This window comes from Aphelocoma coerulescens, chromosome 24 (genome assembly GCF_041296385.1).
Source record: "Aphelocoma coerulescens isolate FSJ_1873_10779 chromosome 24, UR_Acoe_1.0, whole genome shotgun sequence".
Classification (NCBI taxonomy): Eukaryota; Metazoa; Chordata; class Aves; order Passeriformes; family Corvidae; genus Aphelocoma; species Aphelocoma coerulescens.
In genome coordinates, this window is record NC_091037.1 from 352714 (window position 1) to 374530 (window position 21817).

Sequence of the window (21817 nt, forward strand, 5' to 3'; positions counted from 1 at the left end):
GTGGGTTGGGGTGGTTTTGCTTGCACCACTCTCCATAAGACAACCAGGGCCCTTGTAACACTGCTCCATTTTTATTTCACATATAGAAGAGGATCATGTAATTAAGTACAAAATGTAATTCACTTCCATTTTTTAAATTAAGGCTAGCTAACTACTTTTGCAACCAAGGTATTCAGCAAAATACCTGCATGCAGGCTCTTTACGAGTTGAATTTGCCTCTTTCAGGACCCTAAAGCAGTAAATCCTTTTGGGAAAAAACAAGAGTATTCAACAAAATCCTGGTTAAAAACCTGAGTGTACTTACTGCAGGGTGCTGGGCCTGACTGCTAAGGCTGTCAGTGATGGCTCTGCTAAGTCTGACTCAGAGGCAGCCCAAACCCCTGCCTGCAGCTGTGAGAGACGCAACTCTTGACCAAAACCACCCCAGTCTTCACACCTTGTACTGAAAAAATACAAGCCAGTGCTCGAAATGTGGGTTATCATGAAACCCAGCTGCAGAAATTGTGGGTTGGTGGTGGCTGCTGTTGCAATTCTTTCTGCTGGGATAGTTTTCCTGGCAGATTTGCAGAGCACTGGCTACGAGCTGCCTCCTTTGTAAATCATTAACACTGCACACAGACATTGCACCACGCGGGATCAGTTCACTAGAAGGAGCTTCTCTAAACGCCATGAATTCCCAGGGAGCATGCCTATATCTAAATGCTGCAGAGAGCCCTGCTGCAGCATGTCGTGCTGTTCCACTTGTCCACAGCAACACACTCCATTGCTCCTAGCAACTAACCCCAGGTACAGCTAAAGCCTTGCTGCTGTCAAAGCAGGCCAGACGTCACCATTCCCTCCTCTCTTGCTGTTGTGTGGCTGAGCACACACAGAGCTCATGCTGAAGTGACCTGGGACAGCTGTGCTTACGACAGCTGGATGGGACGGATGCAGGTGGCAAAGGCTCAGTTCAGGGCCCCTGAGCAGTGAAGCTGAACTGATTAATGTCTCAGTTAATGGCTGAGACAAACAATAATGACAAAACTAGAGGTAAGTGCACCTGAAGCCAGTCATTTCAGACCACTTGTAGTGGGGAAGCTCAGACTGCAGAGCCTGCTTGCTTCACTAACAGTGCTGTGAGGAAGAGGTACAGTAAAATCATTGCAAATGTAAACTAGGTGAATTATCACATCTTGAGGGAAAAAGTGATCAGTAGCAGGAACCTTGTGCCCTCTGGAACCTGACACTGGATGAGAAATTGAGACATTTTTATCTAGGTTGCAGCAATAGGTAAACTCACTTCTAGGCCAGTTAAACAAAAACGAGCATCATTCACGTGTCAGCGTGGGAACATCCCTTCCACCAAGCAGCTTATCCTCAGTCAGCCTTCCTGGAAATCCGGCCCATCTTGGTGCGGATGTTTCGTAGAAAGAAGAAAGCCACCGTGCCAGCGATACAGGTGACTTCAGCTACCCAGAAGGCTGTAGCCCAGCTGTAGTGCTTGGCAATTGTACTGAAAGGCAGTCCAGCCAGGAAGCCTCCAACTGTAACATAACACAAACAGAAAGCTAACAACACTTGTGCACTCCCATATTATCTACCAGTACCTGGTTTAGCATATATAAACATTCCTCAGGCCTGGTTTGAACTTAAAGCACAACGCAAAACCTGTCAGGCACAGCACGAAGCATCCCTGAGGCTTCCAGCTCCATTATCTCGCTCCTTAGGTGGCTTCCCACAATCACTAACTTGGCACCCAGGGGACAGACCATGCTTCATCAAGAACGTGCATGGGTTTTGTTTGTTTTTTGGGGAAACGGGTATTACTTACCATTGGCCATGAGGGCCACTATGGCATGGGAGGTGCCGCACAGGTTGGCAGGGGCACTTTCGTTGGCTATGACCCCAAAGAGGGCAATCGGCCCATACGAGGAGAACCCAAACACAGCTCCCAGAGTCAGAATCCACAGCTGTCAAAGTAAGTTAAAATCAGAAACGGGATCTGTGAATCTCACCACTGTCAGTTAGCAACTGTTGACAATTCTCAGATTCCATACACAGGACCAGGGAGTTTTGACATTTTCAGGCTGACACCAGCTCCCCGGCCTGTAGCCTGAAGAGCTCAAGCCTGTAGAGACCCCACATCCATAAAGCCCAGCTGCATCTCCACCACCCCGTCTTGCTGGCCAGTGCAAGCTCTCCTCCTTCCCACAATTCTGCCCCCCACACCACGTAACACATCCCGTGCTGATTTGCAAGAAACAGAACATCAAAGAGAGAAGGGCAATGAGCCTGTGAAATCACAGGAAAGAACTGCGAATCAGGTTGCTTTCGTAAACAATCCTGGAGCTACCAACTGAAAGCTTTTCTCAGTTTAGATGCATGGGACTGATCAGAGCATGTTTATTTCTGAGATACCTCTCTCTGATAACCTCTATGTGACTAAACTGAGAAACCAAAAAAACCACCAAAAAAAACACCAAAAAACCCACAAAAAAACCCCAACAGTCTGAACTTCAGTGTTAGCTTATGCTCTAAGAAACCTATCTGGCCCAAAATTATCAGTCTCTTGTTTGCACAACGAAGGATAAGTAACACCTCCATGTTACAGCATGCTTTTAGACCTACAAACACCATTTCAAAAAGCCCAGGAAGAAGTAAGTGCCAACTATGGTGGCAGTGGCTGGGCGTACCCTACACCATCTTATTTTCCAGATGTGACACAGAAACAGGTTAGGAAAACACTTGCCAGAAACTAAGTAAGAATGCATCTGCCAGAGCAGAATAATTCTTTCTCACCCACAAGACCCCTTAGGTGGCTATATTTTACCTGATGAACAGAAGTCCTCAGACCCTTCTGTATAAAACTTAAAAGTTACATAGTTAGACGTTTTGAAGTCAGTTAGTGCACTCAAACTATTGTAAGAAAATGTTGCTTTTACCAAACTTACAGTAATCTCTTCTCAATGCCCTGGTTCTAAGTTCTGAGGTGCTAACCAACCTCTCAGGATAGGAGTAAGGCAGACCAGGGAGAGAAGAAACAGGAAGAGGGAGAAAAAATGCAAGCAGAAACCTCATGTTCTTTTAGGCCTGTAAGATCAGCTAGAGGTTGCAAGGCTACAGTCCAGAAGTGGTTTTCCTGAAGAAGAAGAAGAAAAAAATGAAAGGAGGAAAGAAGTTTTATTTATTTAGCAATCATGAGGACAGATGCAAGCCACATCTAGTGCAAAGCTGAGAAGGCAGGCTGCCTGCAACAACAGGACAGCAGGAGCACCCCAAGCCAGGCTAAAGTCAGTGCTTCTCCATAGTGCAAACAAAGAAACCCTTGGGAATGGTGAAAAAAACCATCATGGTCCCTGTCATCAAACCCACCCCATTCCAGAGCTATCCTTATAACTGATGGCCAGCTGCTGCATGTGAATTACCTTGGGAGAGTCACCTGTGACTGTGACCCGAAAGAGGAACATGGACACACACATCCCAGCCATCATGGAAAGCAGCAACGCATGCCGAGGATTCCCATAGCTTGACAGACCCACCTGTGACACAAGGAAGGAAAGCTGAGTGTCACAAACTGGAGGAACTTTCTTTTATACTTGTAGTGACTAATGCCATCCACAGCCCAGTCAGAAATATGGATGGCTCATCAACAGCACATCTGCTGGCACACCTTGTTAGTGTGGTTTAAGGGCTGCCCACAGTCAAACTGTGCTAAACAAAAGCTCTTAGTGATGAACGATACTTCAGTTATCAACCACTTCCACCCTGAATTTGGCTCTAGATCCCACTCCTGGATTTTAATGTGGGGGTTTTTTTTCCAGCCAGAAGAAAACTATCAGCAACCAGTTCTTCAAAACGAAAATCTGGAGACCACAGTAAAGCAAAAAAATTAAAAACAGATTAAATATCTCAAACATGACAGGCATATTGCAACCCCTAACATCAGTGCATCTATTCTCCAGCACCTTCTGGAGTGTTCGGCAGCTGTGCCCATGCACACGGCAGAACTGAGTATGGGCTGGTTTCTCTGCTGTGCTCACCCTGCCTGAGCACCTTCGTGAAGAAGCTCAGATTGCCGCCGTGTTACCTGCCCAGCATGCCCGAGGGTGCACGACTTACTTTTGCTACTGCTCTATCAGAAAGGTATCCAGCAGCAATGCTTCCCACCAGGCCCCCAATCTCCAAGGCACTCATGTAGGAACTGCCTAGAACACAGATGAAGCAAAGAATGGTCCATCAGATTTGGTCAAAACAGAAAAGCTGCTGTGGGCTCCAGACCAGCCCCACTGCTGTAAGCTCACAGAGCACTTGAGCAGCTCTGCTGGACATAACCCTCTGGCTCATCCCTGCTCAGGAATGCCTGTCTGGCAGTTCCAGGAAGGTCCTGGCACTGGGGTGCTTGGTGCATGCAGTAACTCCATTACTGATTTATTTCAAAACCTATGTGTATCTAAGCAGACAGCTAGGAGGTGGGCAAACAAGTCCCTCAGGTGGAAGGACCTCTACCCAGGCAAACTCTGGGCAACAAGATTGCAGCCCCAGAGCTTAACAATGCAGTTTTACATCTTACCCACAAGCATGGACTGTCCCCTCTCCTGGATCAGGAAGAGCTGTCCCCAGTCAGTACAGCATGTTTTCACTCCAAAAACGACCAGGTAGCCTGTTGAGAGCACCCAAAGGTATGGTGAGAGCAGAAGCTCTGTCAAGGTGCTGTTGTCGCTGGAGGAACCTGTAGGAAGGTTGGGAGGAGTGTTACCACAGCCCAAGGCACACCAACCAGCAGCCCAGCAGACAGATCTGCAGGCAGGATCCAAGCACAAGAACATCCCCACACAGGGAGGTATTCACAGCTGCTGAATGGTAGTGAATAGCTCTACCTCCCCCTTGTTCTGGTGATTTCAGAATAATTTCTGTCATTTTATCCCACATTCATTAAAGATTTGAAAAGAATAATCAAAACACTACTCCCAGTAATTTTCTGTATTGCAGTTGCCAATAAATCCTTCACACAGCTTGTTAGAAAAATTACCTCCAGATTCTTAGGGAGCATTTTTAAGCTGTGCCTGTGAAAGCCACTGCACAAACCCAAACAAAGATGCTGACTTTCAGATTCTAGCTTGACTTTTGCATCAGTCTTCCAGGAACACCAACAGACTTGCTCTCCCCAGATAATGCTCTGGGGAAACAATATTCTTTCCTTATGCAAAGAGGTCAAGTCTGGCAGCACAGGCAGCATGGGACAGCATGGAACATAGGCCGAGTTTCCACTGGCCCTTAAAATCCTACTGAAAACCTGTGTTGCAATTCTCATCTACATGTTCTGCTTTCAGAGAAGCACTACACTCAGTGGTCTGAACAAACATTTACTAACTAGATGTCATAGGTTAGGACAGAAACACTGAGCAGAGTCCATCGTGAGCCAGGGGTCAAGAGAGCCTAAGGTGGGGTGAGGGGAGAACTGCCCATCTGCTGCCAAAGTGGAGGAGCAGAAGGTCAGGCTTAAGGAAGCATTCCCTGCTGTTGTACTTCTTTTCTCTCCACCACCCCACCAAAACCGCATTCACAATCTAAACACACAAGGCTCCAAGAAAACAGGGATGCTGGTAGCAGGAAGATGTGACATATACGGGGAGAGCCAGCTGTGAGCACCTCAGCAACACACAGATAGGCTGCTGGCAGGCTAAGGAGCAAGGCTAACAGAGGGCTAACAGCAGGCTTTTCCCCTGCTCTGTCACATTCTCAGGAATCCCTACATCAGCCGCTTCCCACAAGATCACAGTGGACCTTGGTTTATACCATTTATGCCTTCAATTACCAGAATAAAGCTGCCAAAATCAACCCCTTAACCACATGTCTGCCAAGCTGTGATTTCAGAAACTGGGGAGGATGAGGGTGTCAGTATGCTGAGAGCGACACATCTGTACCAGAATACAGACAGAAGGCACCGCACCTTCTCCTGCGGCTGCCTGCTTGCATGGAAGTCACATGCTCACCTTTCTTCCCTTTCTTGGCTCCTTGTTCAATGTTGGGCAGCCCAACATCTGATGGCTCATTTTTAACCAGGACAAGGCAAACAAAAGAGACAACCACGCAGGTGAAGCCAGAGAAGGACAAAGTCTTGCGCCAATCGTAGTTCATAGACACGAGAGCAGCAACAATGGGACCTAAGCCTCCAGCCAAGTTCATGCTTGTAGACAGGATTGCCCACCAAGTCCCAAACTGAGAAGGCTCAAACCACTGTGCAACAACAAGACAAACAGCATGAAGTGTAAGAGAGTGACAGCACACCTGAAAACCCTCCCTTGAGGCCCATGATGTAGGGTTGGGGCAATTCAGACACAGAACTCCAAAAGCAGGTAGAGGGAACACCCCCACCTCGCTACTTTAGTCATGCAGGGAACTCCAAATGTTACTCAAGTGTCAGCTGTAAGAGCTTGACAGGTGCTCACACCGTGAGCCAGCTCAAAGTTATTTCCATTTACAGACCATGAAACTGAGACGTGGGGCAGGAGAGGCAAGCTTAAGAGCACATGGTTCTGCGTACTCACTTGCTAGGAACAGGGTCCTCCTGGAGAGGTCTGCTGGCTCAGGAACTTGGATGGATACGCAGAGAGTCACAGGGTAACTTTAGGACTTGCTTTTGCATTAAGTATCAGACATGATGGACTCCACATTGCAATGAGCACTCGGAGCCAGAACCACTTGGGTGGTTCTTATCAGCAGGAAAATGTCTGAGATCTACATTCATAAACATCTTCAGAAAACACCATGGCTGATATTACTGTTATTTGGGCCCTTCTTTTCTGTGTATTCAACTGTCCTGGACAGCCCTCTCCTTGTCAGTTAGGGGAGGCTAGGTGCCTCGCAGAAGGGCAACGAAGTTGTGTATCTCTTCCGCACCCCACCCCACAAGTACATGCAGTACATTCATTTCTGGATTTTACATCTTCCATGAGGGATCAGCATAAAGCTAACCAACCTCCTTTCCTTCTGCCCTAGGGAAAAATCAATCTGTTCCTTTTAGATTGTCACAAACCCCAAGTACACACATCTTAAAGAGTCATTTCACGCTGTTCCTCCATCTTACCCAGTTTTCTACCTGAACCACCTGTGACTTGGAATTCCTGAGTTGCCCAAGCGTGCAGATGGAACTGTGCTCACTGCCCCCGACCCACAGCAAACCCTGACTTGCAGCAGCAGACAAGCAGTCGTGTGTGTCCACACCTAAAATACTTAATTCCAACAAAGTCCGTCTCTACAAGGCAGAACTCTGCTACCAGGAGATGTTACTCACCGAATTGAGCTAGACTCAAGGCACACAGGGGCAAGGGCTACAGACTGAATCTTTGCTAGAATAAGCAGATCCCCGTGCACAGAAACTTGTTCCACAGGCAGCAGAATGTAGATAGTGCTCTAGACCTCCTTGGCTGGAAGGGAGTGGGAAAAGCTGCAAGTCCCTCTGGATTCTGAGCAAGCATGGTCTGCACAGCCCTGATGCCAGGTCAGGTCAAGAGAGCAGTGGCAAGTTCCCCCACCTTTCCCAGCACTCACCTTCCGCAGGATCTTCCCGCAGGGCGGCCAGCCCAGTCCCTGGGCCAGGCCGTTGAGGAACCAGAGCCCGGCGAAGGCCATGACGGTGGAGCTCCAGGAGAAGACCACGTTGACCAAGCCCACCATGAGGAGGCCGGAGGAGAAGAGCCAGCGGGCACTCATCTGGTCCGAAAGGACGCCGCTGATGAACTTGCTGATGGCGTAGGCTGCAGACTGGCTGCTGGTGATAAGACCTGCGGCGGGCAGAGCCCGGGGGTGCCTCAGCCCGCGGCACGGCCACCTCCGGGCCGGCGGGGCGGCGGGGCCCGGGACCGACACTCACCCAGGTCGTCCTTCCCCAGCGGCACCTCGGCCATGACGGCAGGCATGACAAACGAGAAGGTTTTACGGTTGAAGTAATACAGCGTGTACCCCACGAACATGGCCGCGAAGATCACAGCTCGGTACCGCCCGTAGCCGCCGGCCGCCATCGCGCCGCGCTGCCCGTGCGGCCGCACGGCCCCGGCCCCGCCCCCGCGGAAGTCCCGCCCCGGCACCGCCCGCAGCTCCCGGCGCACAAGGCACTGCTTTCACAGCCTGTCAGGAAGTGTAATTTTTATTTTTGGTTGAAGAGGCCAGAATGGAGAACAATGTCAGATGCACATTCGCAGCCGTCGGACCCCACTCATGTGTGTGGCAGCAGCAGAGACGGTCCGAGGAGGCAGGAGGTCACGGCCAGGGACGGGGAAGGTCACACGATTAAGTCGGTCCGAGTGCACAAAACACAGAGGAAGTAGGGCAGTTGCCATTAGACTTTCCAGGTTTGGTTGTTTGATCCATATCACTGTCCTTGTGACTGACTACAGGATGTGCCAACACGGCCCATCTTTCCCTCTCCTCTGCATTCAATGTTGCCTTTTCTGAACTTTTAAAACTATAAACAGAATCTTGACTTGTCAAGTCTCACTTCACGGTTTTTGGACTCTGCTACAGAGCACAGACAGATAGTTTTAACAAACAGCCTATGGAAAGCAGACACAGATCATCTGCCTTCCCAATTCTGTTCCGCCTTCCCATTAATCCAAGTATTAATACACCTCCCACCAGCTGAAATCACACATTTGCTCTAAGTCAGGGCCTCATATGCAAAGACAACAGCACTTCAGGTCTATATCCCTAAGCAATCATCTTCACAAGAGGTAGGGCTCAGGGTTTATGTTCCAAGTTACTTCCTAAACCTTAAGATGTTTCTTTACTGCTTTCTCCCCACAGGAAAGTCACTTTGGTGACTTCTGTACTGAAACAGAGACAATTCTTGGTGGGCACTCTGCCACACATAATAAAAGAAAAACAACAACCAATTCACTAAGTTAGTAGAGGCAAAATCCGCAGAAAGAACAAAAAAATAAATTTACATCTCTATCCCATTGTGTTGTCAGACTCTTGTTGTGTTCCATTTACATCATGACTAACCAGGTCCATAAGAAAAACAAGAAAGTAACTATGAAATAAATAGATGCTGACACTCGTGGGATTTCAGGGTGTTACAATTCATCGTTTTTCCTGCTTTCTCCTCCAGCTTCTGCCTTCTCTTTTTTGGACCCTGTGTAATGAAGCAAACTCAATTTCACACTGCAGTGGTTTTCACAGTGTGCAAAGCAGCACAGAGAGTCTCCCACATTCACAAAATTTGCCACGAAACTTGCAGTCCATGGTACAGAGGTTTTGGGGGTTGATACTCAGCCCCATGGAGCTGAAGACATGAACTCTCTGCCCCTGTTAACAAGTGCTGCCCTAGCAGCAGGAGGGGCACAGCAGCTCTCAAGCAGAGCCAGTCTCACAGCCATGGGACTGGCTGCAAACTGCAGGGACAAGGGCACAAAGCAGCAATGGTGCATAAGAACTGCACTCTGAACAACAAAAACATAGGAACAGCAAGGAACCAAAATTTGTATTCCTGTTTGCAGAATTAACTATGGATCAGCACAGTTAATTCTGCAAACCAGAATTATTTGGGGTTTGAAAAAATTCAGGGGTTCTAATCTGCAAAGGAGCCCCCAGACACCTTGCACATGCAGCTCCCAAGTTCCAGATTGTTAGCAAAACTTTTACCCACCAGAGTCTGATCCAGGCTTATCATCTATTGCTGCTTTCTCAGCTGTAGGAGGTTCCTTGGCTGGATCAATATCCTCTGGTTTGTCTATGTTTAAAGCAGAAAGAAACAAAAGTCAAGGGAGAACACACAGGAGACAAGGTGCAAAGAGATTAGGTGAGTAAAGGTGAGCCAGCTGTGGTGCCTCAGCAGGACTGTAATAGTTCACTCTCACAGCAGATCACTCTACAACACTCAGAGAAGCACCACAAAACTGCTCCGTATTCCCCTCTGAGTGCCAGGCTTTATGTCCCCAGAAGCCCTGGAGCCTGACTGGTTGCACAGGCAAGTGACCTTTGTAGCTGGCCATGACTATGAGCAGGATCCCTTGCTCAGACCAGAGGAACCGGCAGGAATGCTGACAAACAGCACTCCAGATTTAAAAGGACCGGGGCACTTGGGACCTGAGGATCTTAGAAAGTTAAAAAAACTGTACGTCCTAGTGCCCCAAGAAATTTTTTCTCCTGGGGTCCATCTAGGCCACAAACATTTCTAATCAACAATTCATTCTACTCATTGATCTAGGACAGGACCTTGAGTATTTGGCTCTGCACACTGAAGTGCAGTCAATGGCTTATCTTTCCTAGAAGTCAATCAGCCAGCAAGACAGCCACTGACTGTCCTGGGAAGTTTATACATAATTTCTGTTTCTTTAGAAAAAAACAAACAAATGGTGGTTTGGAAATACATAGATATTCCCAGCTGTCTTTGAAAATTAAGAGCAAACTCAATCTCGCAGCTAACTACTGGCCTCCCTTCTTTAGCTCCCTTTCAATCAAGAGAAACACCATTATATATAATTATATAATAGGGAGTTACCTACATGCTCCCAGCCTGCTACTTACCTTCTTGTTTCCCCTCCGTGGGAGGGATAGTATTCTCAGTCTCAGGGGCTGCTGTAGTATTCTTGCCTGAATCAGTTTTTGTGGCATTCTTCTCCCTTTTGGGTTTGGGTTTTGCAAACTTGGCTTTATTCAGGAGATACTGCACTTCCCTGTCCAGGGCTGCTATCTTGAACTCTATATCTTTAGAGAGCAGCACAGGTTTCTCAGTAGGAGTGAGCTTGTTCTGTTCAGCCAGCGTCTCATTTTTCCAAATCTGTGGAGCGCGAGGGAAGAGGTGCTTTTGGAATGCTTCTGGGTTCCAGGAACTGCTGTATATCACAGTATCTCAAAGTCACTGCCCCTGGCTATTCTGCTTTACTCAGGACAGCTCTCCTCCGTGCTACATTTCCACCAGCCTCTCAGTTACCCAGACAAAGGACAAAGAAAAACAAAACCCAGTGCCTGCCTTTAAAAACCAAGTGCAGTCAGATCACTGGGCTCCACCCCCACCCCAGAGACAATTCCACATGCAACACAGGAACCACTACTCCCCCCAGATACGATGGGGTTAGGCTGGGCATTAGGAAACACTGAGACACACAAAAGGTTTGCTGGTGGTACGAAAACAAAACATGCACAATCTACTCCATGACCTTGAGTGAAAGTATAGGGCAGGAAACATAACCCAAACTGCCACCCTACCCTCCCCCAGCATCACTCCATGCTTTAGTACCGTTGTTTCATTGATGGCTTTTTCCAGTGTACTCAGTTCCACTTCTGTGAATATCTGGTCAGACTCTGGAATCATTCGGGCTCCCCTTGTAGATAAGAAAGCTTATTTTTGTTAAGCCAAGCAGACTGCACCTTGGCAACTCTGTGGTTACAGCTCCAGTAATACAAAAACATCACAGCCACCATGCTGGACCCTTCCTGCCCCCCATTTTGGACAGAGCTCACGTGCACCTGTTCACAGGTACAGCAGAAAGGACACCAGGGAGCAGGGTTCTGCTCACCTTTTCTCAGGAAGTGCCACTGACTTTCAGAGCACATTCGCTCTGGTCTCATTGTGCTGGCAGCTCCTACATGACCAGTTGCATGACATTCCTTCCCAAAAGCCTGCCCTTACCTGAGGAAGATGGTGGAGTGATTGAGCAGACTTTCCAGAGCAGCCAGGCGTTCTGGCCACTTTCTCCTTTCCTCAACACGGAAGAAAAGGTTCCTACAAAGCTTTTTCAGCTCTGAAAGCTTGTCTTTCAGCTCCTGAAAATGGGGGAGAGGAGAAAGGACACAGTTAGTTTGACCACTGTCTAACATTGGCAACTTCAGAAGTTATAACCACATTTGTTGTTTGCTCTATCAAATACACCATTCCAGCACAGTAAAAAGAGCCACATGACTAAGCTTTCAGTGGAATCAACAGGTTCCTGCTGAAGCTTTTGTAGAAACATCCATGGCTGGAACAACTTCTTATTTTGTTCTGTGCATAATGCACTGAGGAAGCAAGAAGCTCTCAAGAACCAGGTTACAAAGGTTCTGTCAGCCTCTGTGGTCATTTCCATGTCAGTGACAGCTGACTGGTATCCTGACTGCATGCAGCAATACCTTTGTTGCAGCTGCATAGCCCTCTTCCTCCATCCAACTGGAAGCCTCATTAAGCTTTTTGGAAATTTCTTCTCTCTGCTCCTCTGTTGAGACAAACTGATACTCCTCTTGGTAAAGCTTGTCCTAAGAAAACAGAGCAAGCACTCTGGTCAAATACCACTGAGCCTAGAAGCATATAACAACCAGAGCACTCACTTGCAACTGGGCTGGGATGCTGCCTGCACCTACCCAAATCTGAGCTCTGCTCCTAGCATTGCTGGGAGCATAATGGTAATACAGCAGGTATAGATACACCCACATCCCATGATGGTAACGCTGCAACAGTCATTATTTAACACACACGTAACACTAGTTGCTTCTTCTGCACAACAGTTCCTGAGAAGCTGTAGCTTCTTTACAGTCTGGAGTCAATTGTTCCATGTGTTAGACATGCTCATTTTGTATTGAGGAAACATGGGCCTGGGAAGCCTAATGGCATTAGAAAAAGTGACTAAAAGACAAAACCTGGGGTCTTCAAATCAGCTTCCCCCAGCTCAAACAACTCCCCTGCACTCAGATCAGCCAAAAGCTGTGCAAAACACTTCTACTGCTGTCCTGGAATTCTCATTTCTTTATATCTCTCTCCTACCTGGGTCTCAAAGATGAATGACTCCAAGCTGTTGGCCGATTTTTCTCTTTCCTGTTTCTCTAGATCTCTGATTGTCAAGTCTTGGAGTCTAACATGCAAAGAGAACAGAAATCAAAGGTAGCAAGTGCCTTTGGTTGAGCAGCACATCACACACACCAGCTTCTGAGGTCAGCAGTGCTCTATGTGAGCCATCACTATTCCAAAGCAATCCACTTCCTTTATCTAGAGTTCTAACTTAGCAGAGCCAGTCCAAACCTACTTTTTCATCGAGCTCTTCAGTTCATCTTCCACCAGGTCAGGCACATCATTTACATCCAGCTCCATGGTGATCTCATGGACAAGCTTCTGCTTCTTGGGTACTTTGATCTTCTCTTCCTCTGTTTTGGTAGCTGTGCTGTCACTGGAACTTTTGGACGGTTCTTCCTCTTTTGCAGTTTCCCTATTTTCTTTGGGACCCTGTAACACAAAGTACGTTCTCAAGCAAGGGAACAGATCTTCAGATTCTACAACTTTCTTTAAAGGCAGGGCACTTCAGAGAAGGGAGAATTTCACTGAGGAAATGCCATTTCTTAGGTATTAAAACCAGTCCCATTCCTTCAAGCTGGTGCTCACCTGAGGCTCTAATTTCTCGCCTTCTTCCTTTCTCTGTGACTCTACTTTCGGAGAGGCAGTTTCTGCTTGATCTGAAGACTGCTGTTTCTCTTCTTCCTGCTCTTCACCAGCATCTGCAGTACTGCTTTTCTGGTCTTGCTTCTCCCCCCGCTCTTCTTTACCTGTTTCTGCTAGGCTCTCTTCCTCTTCCTGGTCATCACAAGCAGGTAAAGGGGAAAGCAAAACAGTGTTTTAAATTAAGAAATTCCATGCAATGTTTCCCAGAACAGGTATTTCTACATAATTGACACAGCAAGACAAAAGGGCTTCCTGTGTGGAGCAGTCACCCTGGGGCTCACCTGAACTGAGTCTGTCAGGTTCTCTCTGGTCTCTGGCGTAGGGCCACTACCCCCAAACAGGCTTGAGATGGTGTTTCCAAGTTCTGTTGATGGGAGACAAAAAATTCAGAATGTTACATATCCAGAGGAAGAAAGTCATCTTCAGCTCTCAGTCTTCCCCTCACAACCACAACGATCACCAAGGGGCTCCCTTGGTGGTGTAGGTGAGCTTTACACGCTCCAAACTCATCCTTCTCTGACCTCCCTCCATGTCCTTGTGTGCACAGACAGCCACCCATACAGTCAGACTGTGTAAGTTCCACACCCCAAACCCAAAGAAACACAACGCTTGTAGCTATCTCAGCCACTACAGGTAACAAAACAGTCAGTATGAATATCAGAGTTCAGCGTTTACTTGTCAGTGTTGACTCCTCCTCCAGCTTGTCTTCCACCAAAGTCTCAAACACAGATTCCACCTTGGAAATAGAAGCTCAGGATTAGTTTTAAGCAGGGACCAGAGAGAAGGACAGTACTAAAAATTACATCAGCTGACAACCATCCCAATAGGTGGTGCTTACCCGGTCAAGACTCAGTACACCACTGTCATCCATGTTGAAGTGTGCTTTGATGCCTTTGGATTCATAGTCCGAGTGCTTCTTGAAACTGTCCCCAACTCCCTTTAGCCTCACAGTAGTGAGATTGAGAGAACCAAAAACTCTGATGACACAGAGACAAAAAGCAGAGAGAGCAGTCAGGATAACAGTGCTACAGAACAGCCAATCCCTGCTCATGCTCATGCTGGCAGCAATGGGCAACTGCAAAAAGCAGGAACTGGCAGAGCTCGGTTTGCTAAAGGACATGCAGCTCAGAGAACAGTTGTGCTGACACACTGGCAATACATTTCCAGCCAGGCAAGTTGCATTGCCACAGAGCTGCCAGCTCAGGTGCTGGGCTCAACTCACCGCAAGTCATCCTGGTTCAGGAATGTCAGATCTCCATAGTTGACATAGAACTCAAAGTCATCTGTGTAGCGGTTGAAAGTGATTACTTTGCGCTGGGGATAGGGCGCCATGCGCTGGAACAAAATCCTCTTGTTATGCTTTAAACTCCTGGATTTATCATCCTCCTCAACTTCACGAGTAAACTCCACCTGTATCACAAACAGAAAATAAGACTCAGCAACTGCAAACTGTGGCATCTTACATCAGCAGCGTTCGGCTGCTCTACTTCATGCAAAAGTTGGGGGGCAGGAAAATATTCCTCAAGTGATATTTGCATATGCCTGGCTCCTTGGATACTGCATTTCTGTTATACAGAAGACTTCCTTCTGCTTTCTTTATTAGATTGGCAGAAAGGTCTCCAGAGCTTCTATACTCAAAGGAAGCCAACAGGTTCCAACCTGGATCGTTTCTCCCAGCACAGCCCTGTACCTTACACAAGAGAAGGAAAGCCAAAGGTTACCTGGATAGGAAACACAGCAGCATCCCGAACAATGAAGGGCTTCACCTTAAAGGCTTTGCTCAGAGCGGCTGCCTGGTAGACTGCACCCATAGCAGCAGCCTCATCAGCATTGATATTTTTGCCCAGCTCTTCTCTACGAAGGGAAAAGCAACAGACATGAAGTTTGCAGCCTTTCCATAGACAGCAGCTTGTCAATGGCAGACAGACTAGAAGGGGGGGGCCTCACATACTCACTTGCCCACAGCTTTCAGCAAAACCTCCTGCACTTTGGGGACCCGTGTGGCACCGCCAACTAGAATCACCTGGTCAATTCCATCCTAGGGATTGGAAACAGTCACCTTGTCTTAAGAAAGCAATTTTGGAAAGCTAAGTCCAGGGCTTCCTTATGCTCCTTCCCCGGTCACCGCGTGCTGACATGGTGCTCTGAGAACACCCACACTACACCCTGCTGTCCCTGTGCAGGCCAGCACCCAACAGATCTCAGATGGACATCAGCCGTGCCAACAACCAGGCACCTGGGGTCAGGTCTGTCAAACAGTGACTATATGACCGTGGCTTCAAGCCACCTGAAACATGGGGCTTGATTCAAAATTAAGACAAACTATAGTTCAATACCAGAGGAGACAGTGACCCCAAGAGCCAGTTGGACCAGAACAGACAGAAATCCAGACTCTAAGAGATAACTCAGTGTCTTGCATTGAGTATCAGAGCCCAAAGCTGCTCAAGAGAGTTGTGGCACCTTGGAAAGAGAGCATTTAACCCCGCAGTGACTCCCTCCAAGGGACTGCCTCAGGTTTGGTCCAACTGCAGCCCACTACTGGGCTTGCTTTAGGGAGTGTGCAAAGGAGAAGCCCAAACACCAATAATTCTGTTTTCGGACTCATTCAGTTAAAACTTCAGGAGTGAGACCAGAACCAGTATCCAAGACAAAAAGAGGAAAAATCATTATTTCAAATCTACAGCACAAGAGTAAAGTGTTTTAAGAGAAAGAAGCCCCTCCTCCAAGTCCTTAATTTCAGGTGGATAGTGCAGGGGAAGTGTGACACACTCCTGCTGGACACTGCACCAGGCAAACTCTCTGTAGCATCAACATCACTGTCACAATAGCAGGCATCTACCTCCCAACAGTCCTGATAACACAACCACTGATGCCTCAATCATGATGTGACAGCAGCTCCACACACAGAAGCTTCAGGCTTGGTAATGCATTTTCTTAAACACACCATGTTCATCTCTGCGCTACTCAGAGCCTGCTGCACGGGTCCTGGGACGCGCTTGAACAAGTCAGAGCACAGATCCTCAAACTCTTGTCTTGAGACCTTGGCTTTGAAGTCTATGTCATCCAGTAGTCCCTCGATCTGTCCAGAAAAAAAAAAACAAACCAGCCAGAATGAAATTAATTGTGGAGCATTCTCCAAGCAAAATCTTTGCCCAGTGTGCAAAAAGTTCTAGCTTTTGTAACACACAACAGACCTGACCACACTCATCTGAACCCTACCATTGCTAAGGTGATGAGAGGATGGAACATGGGTGTAACGGACAGCTTCTCTCAGTGAAAGTTTATTTAATATACTTGACACGAATAACTCTTCTTCAATCCACTCAATCACCGGTGCTACCAAGCGGCACAAGCTGAGAGGGACCACCGGGAGCGATGCTCCTCAGCAGACCTGCGCTGCAGAGGGACAATGTTCCCTTACACCAGTCCTCAACCCACCCCACACTTAGCCCAAAAAAAGCAGGAACCCCCAGCAGAAGGTCAGACCTGCGCCACGTGGTCGGCATTCGCACTCAGCACAGTTTTCAGGCGGTTGGCCTCCTTCAGCAGCTTGGCCATGGCCCGAGGATTCTTCCGGACATCTTTTGAAGGGTGCTGCTCATTAAAGAGTTTGGCCAAGTAGTCCCGGAGACGAAGCTCCATCTCTAAACCTCCAAGAGTACGGTCAAACCTGAGCAGACGAATGAACAGAGGTGTAATAACCGAAACCAAATTGAAATACAAACAAATTTCATGTAATATTTCACAAATATGCAGAGCAGCAAGTGGTCAAAAGTAGCTGCAGTATTATCAGCTGTGATGACTTTGAAAGAACAATGGTTGTCCCCAAAATAACACATTATAATGAAAGATAGAAAGAAGAGATTCACCACCACAACAGCCTTTCAACGGGAAATTTCATTACATTTGAGGTAAATGCCATATTGCCAAGCATGTCAAACAGCTGAGAAGCCAAAGGACAACAGTATCAGGTCCCAGGGATTTTCTTGAAAACAGCAATATAAACGCTTTGGAGTTAAAATTGCAGGGCTGGGTATGCACAGCACCCCTCTCTTTATTTGGCAATGCATTAAGTACACTGCATTTTCATTCCTCTCTAGAAGTGTATTCCTCTTTTTCAAACTGACACACTCTATATAGGTTACATGAAATGGAATAGGCTTACATGGCTTGAGGCTATCAAAAAGCAAGCCTAAAGCAAACTAAGGACACTGGTTCCCTCCTGGGCTCCTGGAAGTTCTCAGTTACCTTCTGCACAAGACAGCAATACCAAAATTATTCCCAACTGGAGCCTTCTCGCTCTGAATGTTTCCCCCTCAGCCATCCAAATTACTGTACTGACGCCTTACTGCAAAATTCTACATGATGAAGAGATTGTGAAACAAATGGTTTCTTTCCTGAGACCTGTGGGGTTTGTGCAACTCATGTGGAATTCTTACCCAATGCCCTGGATCTGCAATTGAGGTTGAGTTCCCGAGTCCTTAGTTTTCACTGTCTGATACGTAACAATAGTACAAACAGTGCTTCCTGCTCCCATGTCGTAAAACATGATACTCTGAAAAGAAAAGTTGGGACAGTGAAGCAGAAGCAGCTGGATATCCCCCACAAATAAGGAAAGAACCCTTTCAGTGTGATACAGGTCACAGCTATCCACTCCCAGACTGACATTATACCCTGAGGGCAGGACTCATACTTTGACCAAACACAGGAGATGTTCAGGGTTACCTCTGACCAAAGGAGACAAGAAAACTTCTCATCTATTTCATAGTTCAAAACCCAAAGTTCTGCTCTTTCTTCAGCCTCAGGAAAATCAAGTACTTCTGAGTTGGTGTTCCAATACTTCAAGTAATCACTGCAGTTATTTCCCCCAGTTGATGGGCAAGGAACAAATATAGGTTTACAAAAAGGGAACTCCCAGCACCTGCCCTCACTCCAGAAGCTTTCGGGCTTCAACACGTGCACACAGGGTTTACTTTCTTTGTCTTGTTGATGAACACATGACAACAGAGGGGACTGGCTGACCAGCAGAGTCCACTTTAAGTTCTTTGGATTTTTTCTGCAGCACTTTCTCCCCTGCATGCAGGCAACTTGGCAGGACTCTCCGCATCTCCCAAATGCACCTACCTGTGCTGTGGCATTGATGTCTTTCCTCCTAAAAACCCCATAGTTCAATGCTACAGCTGTGTTGTCGTTGATCAGCTGCAGCACCTTGAGGTCAGCCATGCGGGCAGCATGCAGAACTGCTCTCCTCTCCGCTTGGTTGAAGTAGGCGGGAACTGTGATCACTGCATCTTTGATGGGCTGCTCTGAAACAGTTGCAGGGAACCCTGCATCAGCACAGCCACATGCAAAGACTTGTTGAGATGGAGTGACAGCAGCAAACCCAGAGGACCCAAGGTGAAGACTTGTACAGAATGTAATCCTGCAGCAGCAGCCAGGATGCCTAGGGATGAATCTCTGTAGCCTGCTGAAACCAAGCAGACCTGGCATATTCACACAAAGCCACCAGTCTACTGATCTCTCTTTCATGTGTCAGGATACTCTCAGATGCTCGGGGTAGCCTTCCATTTCAACAAATACTATATTCATGGAGCCTTACACTGTCACTGGATCATATCCACTCTCCAGTAAAGTCTTTGGACTGGCTGTAGTGTCACTGACCACATGACAAAGCCTCCTCCAGTTTCCATTACTATGGTGTTTCATTAGCAGCACAGCACAAAATAGACATGACGGCCTCTTCTCTGTTAGCAAGCTTCACAGCAAAGGGCCATTTTTGCTCTTTTAGTTCAGCTCCAGCAACAAGTCTCCATCCAGAACAGCTATAGCATAGCCTTCACAGAGCCACTTCCACCCTCCCCTGCAGCCACTTCCCCCACGTGCCTCCACTCTGATCACACATGTGAGAAAGAAAACACTTTTCTCCAGAGACTGCCTGTAAGGCTTCTTCATTGCAAGGCTAGGTGGTAAATGGGGTATCTGCCCCCAAGAGCAGGATTAAGATCCCAAACTTGCATCATATTAGAAACAAATGGTAACTGGATAACTGCTAAGTCTTGCTGACAGTCTACAGCTGGAGAGAACCAACATCTTGCTTCTAAAAATCCTGGGTTTCTGAATGCTTGATCTCTACTCAAATCCTATAATGGACAAACACATATACGCACAGACAAGAAAAAGCTAAATCCTTCCAACCTGCAAATTCCTCAGCCAGACCACGTGAATAGTTCAGGACCATCCCCAGCATCTCCTCAGGAGAATACTGTATTGTTCTACAAGGGGAAAGAAAATTATGGCATCAACAGTGAGCTGCAGAAGCCTGGCAGCCAAAGCCCATCCCACAAAGAACCTAAAAGCAGCCACTTACGGGGACAACTTGAAGATAACAGTCTGTCTTGTCTCATCCTTCACCAGCTCATGCTCTGGGAATCGGGACTGGTACAGCGCCACGTGGGGATTATCAATCCGCTTACCCAGCAGATCCTGGAAGTATCGGAATGCCACCCTGGGGGTCCTTATGGACTGCAGAAAAAAAACCAACAAACCTACATCACCCACTTGCATTCCTTCAGCTATGCTGTTCTCAAACCAACCCCTCCCAGACTATGTGGGGAACTCTTGCTATGGGAGTAGAAGCACAAAGCCGCTACACAGAGCCAATAACACATCAAGGCGATGAGAAGCACAGGACAACAATAAAACACTGGCTTGGACATTTATCACAATGCGGGGTACATGTATTCTGAGAACAGGAACTCTTACCATCCCCAGCGCGCTATCACCGAAGAGACGCTCATTCTCTTTCAAAGAAACAGCCACGGGTGTTTTCCTTCGTGACTCCCTGAGGAGAGAGAGGGAGGAATAAACCAGTTGAAACAGGTGAACGTTCCAGTCTCCAGTGAAAAATGATGCTGATCCTATTCCAGAAGGACTAAGGGAAGGTGCTTGGATACCTGCTGTGGGGAGGGGGGGCAGCCCCTTCTCAGCTGAGGGGCTACCAGAGAAGCCCCCCCACCCTCTCCAGTGCTTTGATAAGACTATTTTTCTTTTCCTCCACCCATAAGCAAGGCAAGACAGTTCCCTCATTCTGTCTATGACTGCCAAATTTCAGGGAAGTGGGTGAGAAATCTCCTTGTTATCTCCAAACTCCCAGAAACCAAGGACGTTCCTGATCATATGTCCTCTCTCACCTACAGATTCTTCACTTAGTGGCTGGAGGATGGGCTGCAGCAGCAGCTGAATACAGGAAGAGATTTACCTGCGTTACGAGTGTCGGCCCTGAACAGCTGCAGCAAAACTAATCTGGCCCTGGGCTCCCTTGTGGGGAACTAAGGATCAGGGGACAGACGGGAACTGGGTGCCCTTTTGGATTTGCACCACAATGTGTCCTTAACCACGGGGGCTTTCGGCACTTGCTCGAAAGGCACCCAAAATGCACCCAAACACCTCAAAGGTGAGTTAACAAACTGCCCTGGACGATGCCCCGCAGCTGCCCACCTGGGGCAAGAGTGAGTCACAACCCTGCGTGGGAGGATGGGAGCCTTCCTCTGGCAACGGAGGAACAGGGGTGGCCGAGTCTCAGCCACCCTCATTTCCCGCGCGCTCCCGCCGCTGGTGGTGGGGCTGCAGCCGCGGCAGGACAGGCCGGATCCCCTCCGGTACACCTCCCGCGGCAGCACTCGGCAGGCTGGAATAGCCACTCACTTGTTCAGGACGATCTCCATGGGCACCCCAGGCTTCACGATGGCGATCTTCATCGACTCGCTGCCCACGTCCACCGACATCACCGCCACCGGCTCTGGAAACACACCCTCGGTGAGAACGTGCTCCCGGCGTGGGCGGCCAAGACAAGGACGTGCCGGGACAGGGCGCTGGGGGGGGCACTTAAGCACCGGCCGCTCCTCCCCGCCAGCCCCGCACCGTCGGCGTCCCGGCCCAGGCTGGGAGGGCCCGGGGAGCCGCCGCCTCCCCGCACGTACCTGCGGCGGGCAGGAGCCAGAAGAGAAGCAGCCAGGGCAGCGCCCAGCCGGGCAACCGCGCCATGCTCGGCACCGCTCGGCTGGACTCGGCTGAGCGCGGCTCAGCTGGACGCGGCTCAGCTTAGCTCGGCCCTGCTGGACTCGACGGGGTCCGGTTAGGCTCGGCTGGACTCGACTCGGCCCGACCCGGCGCGCGGAGCAGCCCCGCCGCGGCGGCCCCGCCGTCTGGCCCCGCCCCCGCCTGCACGCGGCACGCGCCCATTGGCGCGGCTGCCAGGGCCAGCCCCGCGCGCCAATCCCGCAGCGCGAGCGCACCCATTGGGCCACGTCGAGGGAAGCCGGAAGCAGTCACGACCGAGAGCCGCGGCCCCATTGGCCGAGAGTACCGGGGCGGGGCCGTCCCGAGCGGCGCGCGTGCTGCCATCACGCGTGCGCTTGTGCGCGCGCGGCACGG

General features: G+C 48.7%; 2 protein-coding genes across 3 annotated transcripts; both read right to left on the reverse strand.

Moving 5' to 3' along the window:
• Positions 1-52: 52 nt before the first annotated feature.
• Positions 53-8034, reverse strand: SLC37A4 (solute carrier family 37 member 4). Of its 2 annotated transcripts, XM_068994903.1 has the most exons (9): positions 7853-8034; positions 7531-7763; positions 5973-6216; positions 4550-4708; positions 4099-4184; positions 3405-3518; positions 3053-3118; positions 1811-1949; positions 53-1523 (listed from the first exon to the last, which is right to left on the reverse strand). In XM_068994903.1, the coding sequence occupies exons 1-9, from the start codon at positions 7998-8000 to the stop codon at positions 1357-1359; spliced, it is 1356 nt and encodes a 451-aa protein (XP_068851004.1). In that variant the 5' UTR covers positions 8001-8034; the 3' UTR covers positions 53-1356. The 2 variants fall into 2 exon arrangements, with proteins under 2 accessions (XP_068851004.1, XP_068851005.1); XM_068994904.1 differs by lacking the exon at positions 3053-3118.
• A 75-nt stretch (positions 8035-8109) lies between these two features.
• Positions 8110-21587, reverse strand: HYOU1 (hypoxia up-regulated 1). Its single transcript, XM_068994650.1, has 24 exons — positions 21364-21587; positions 21089-21182; positions 20147-20225; positions 19752-19906; positions 19580-19656; positions 18509-18690; positions 17824-17939; positions 16871-17054; positions 16329-16463; positions 15340-15422; positions 15106-15238; positions 14607-14794; positions 14223-14361; positions 14060-14120; positions 13666-13748; positions 13328-13516; positions 12975-13171; positions 12716-12803; positions 12088-12210; positions 11612-11745; positions 11219-11303; positions 10507-10759; positions 9626-9709; positions 8110-9112 (listed from the first exon to the last, which is right to left on the reverse strand). Exons 1-24 carry the CDS (start codon positions 21425-21427, stop codon positions 9054-9056), a joined length of 2985 nt encoding a protein of 994 aa, XP_068850751.1. The 5' UTR covers positions 21428-21587; the 3' UTR covers positions 8110-9053.
• Between the last annotated feature and the right edge of the window lie 230 nt (positions 21588-21817).

Coding starts and splice junctions, on each gene's coding strand:
- HYOU1 (XM_068994650.1), bottom strand. CDS start 21,427: ATGGCGCGGTTGCCCGGCTGGGCGCTGCCCTGGCTGCTTCTCTTCTGG. Junction 13,172..13,327: donor GCGAGAAATTAGAGCCTCAG/GTGAGCACCAGC, acceptor TTTGTGTTACAG/GGTCCCAAAGAAAATAGGGA. Junction 12,804..12,974: donor CTGAAGAGCTCGATGAAAAA/GTAGGTTTGGAC, acceptor TTTGCATGTTAG/ACTCCAAGACTTGACAATCA.
- SLC37A4 (XM_068994903.1), bottom strand. CDS start 8,000: ATGGCGGCCGGCGGCTACGGGCGGTACCGAGCTGTGATCTTCGCGGCC. Junction 7,764..7,852: donor GCTGGGGAAGGACGACCTGG/GTGAGTGTCGGT, acceptor TGCCCGCCGCAG/GTCTTATCACCAGCAGCCAG. Junction 4,185..4,549: donor GGGACAGTCCATGCTTGTGG/GTAAGATGTAAA, acceptor TCTGTGTTCTAG/GCAGTTCCTACATGAGTGCC.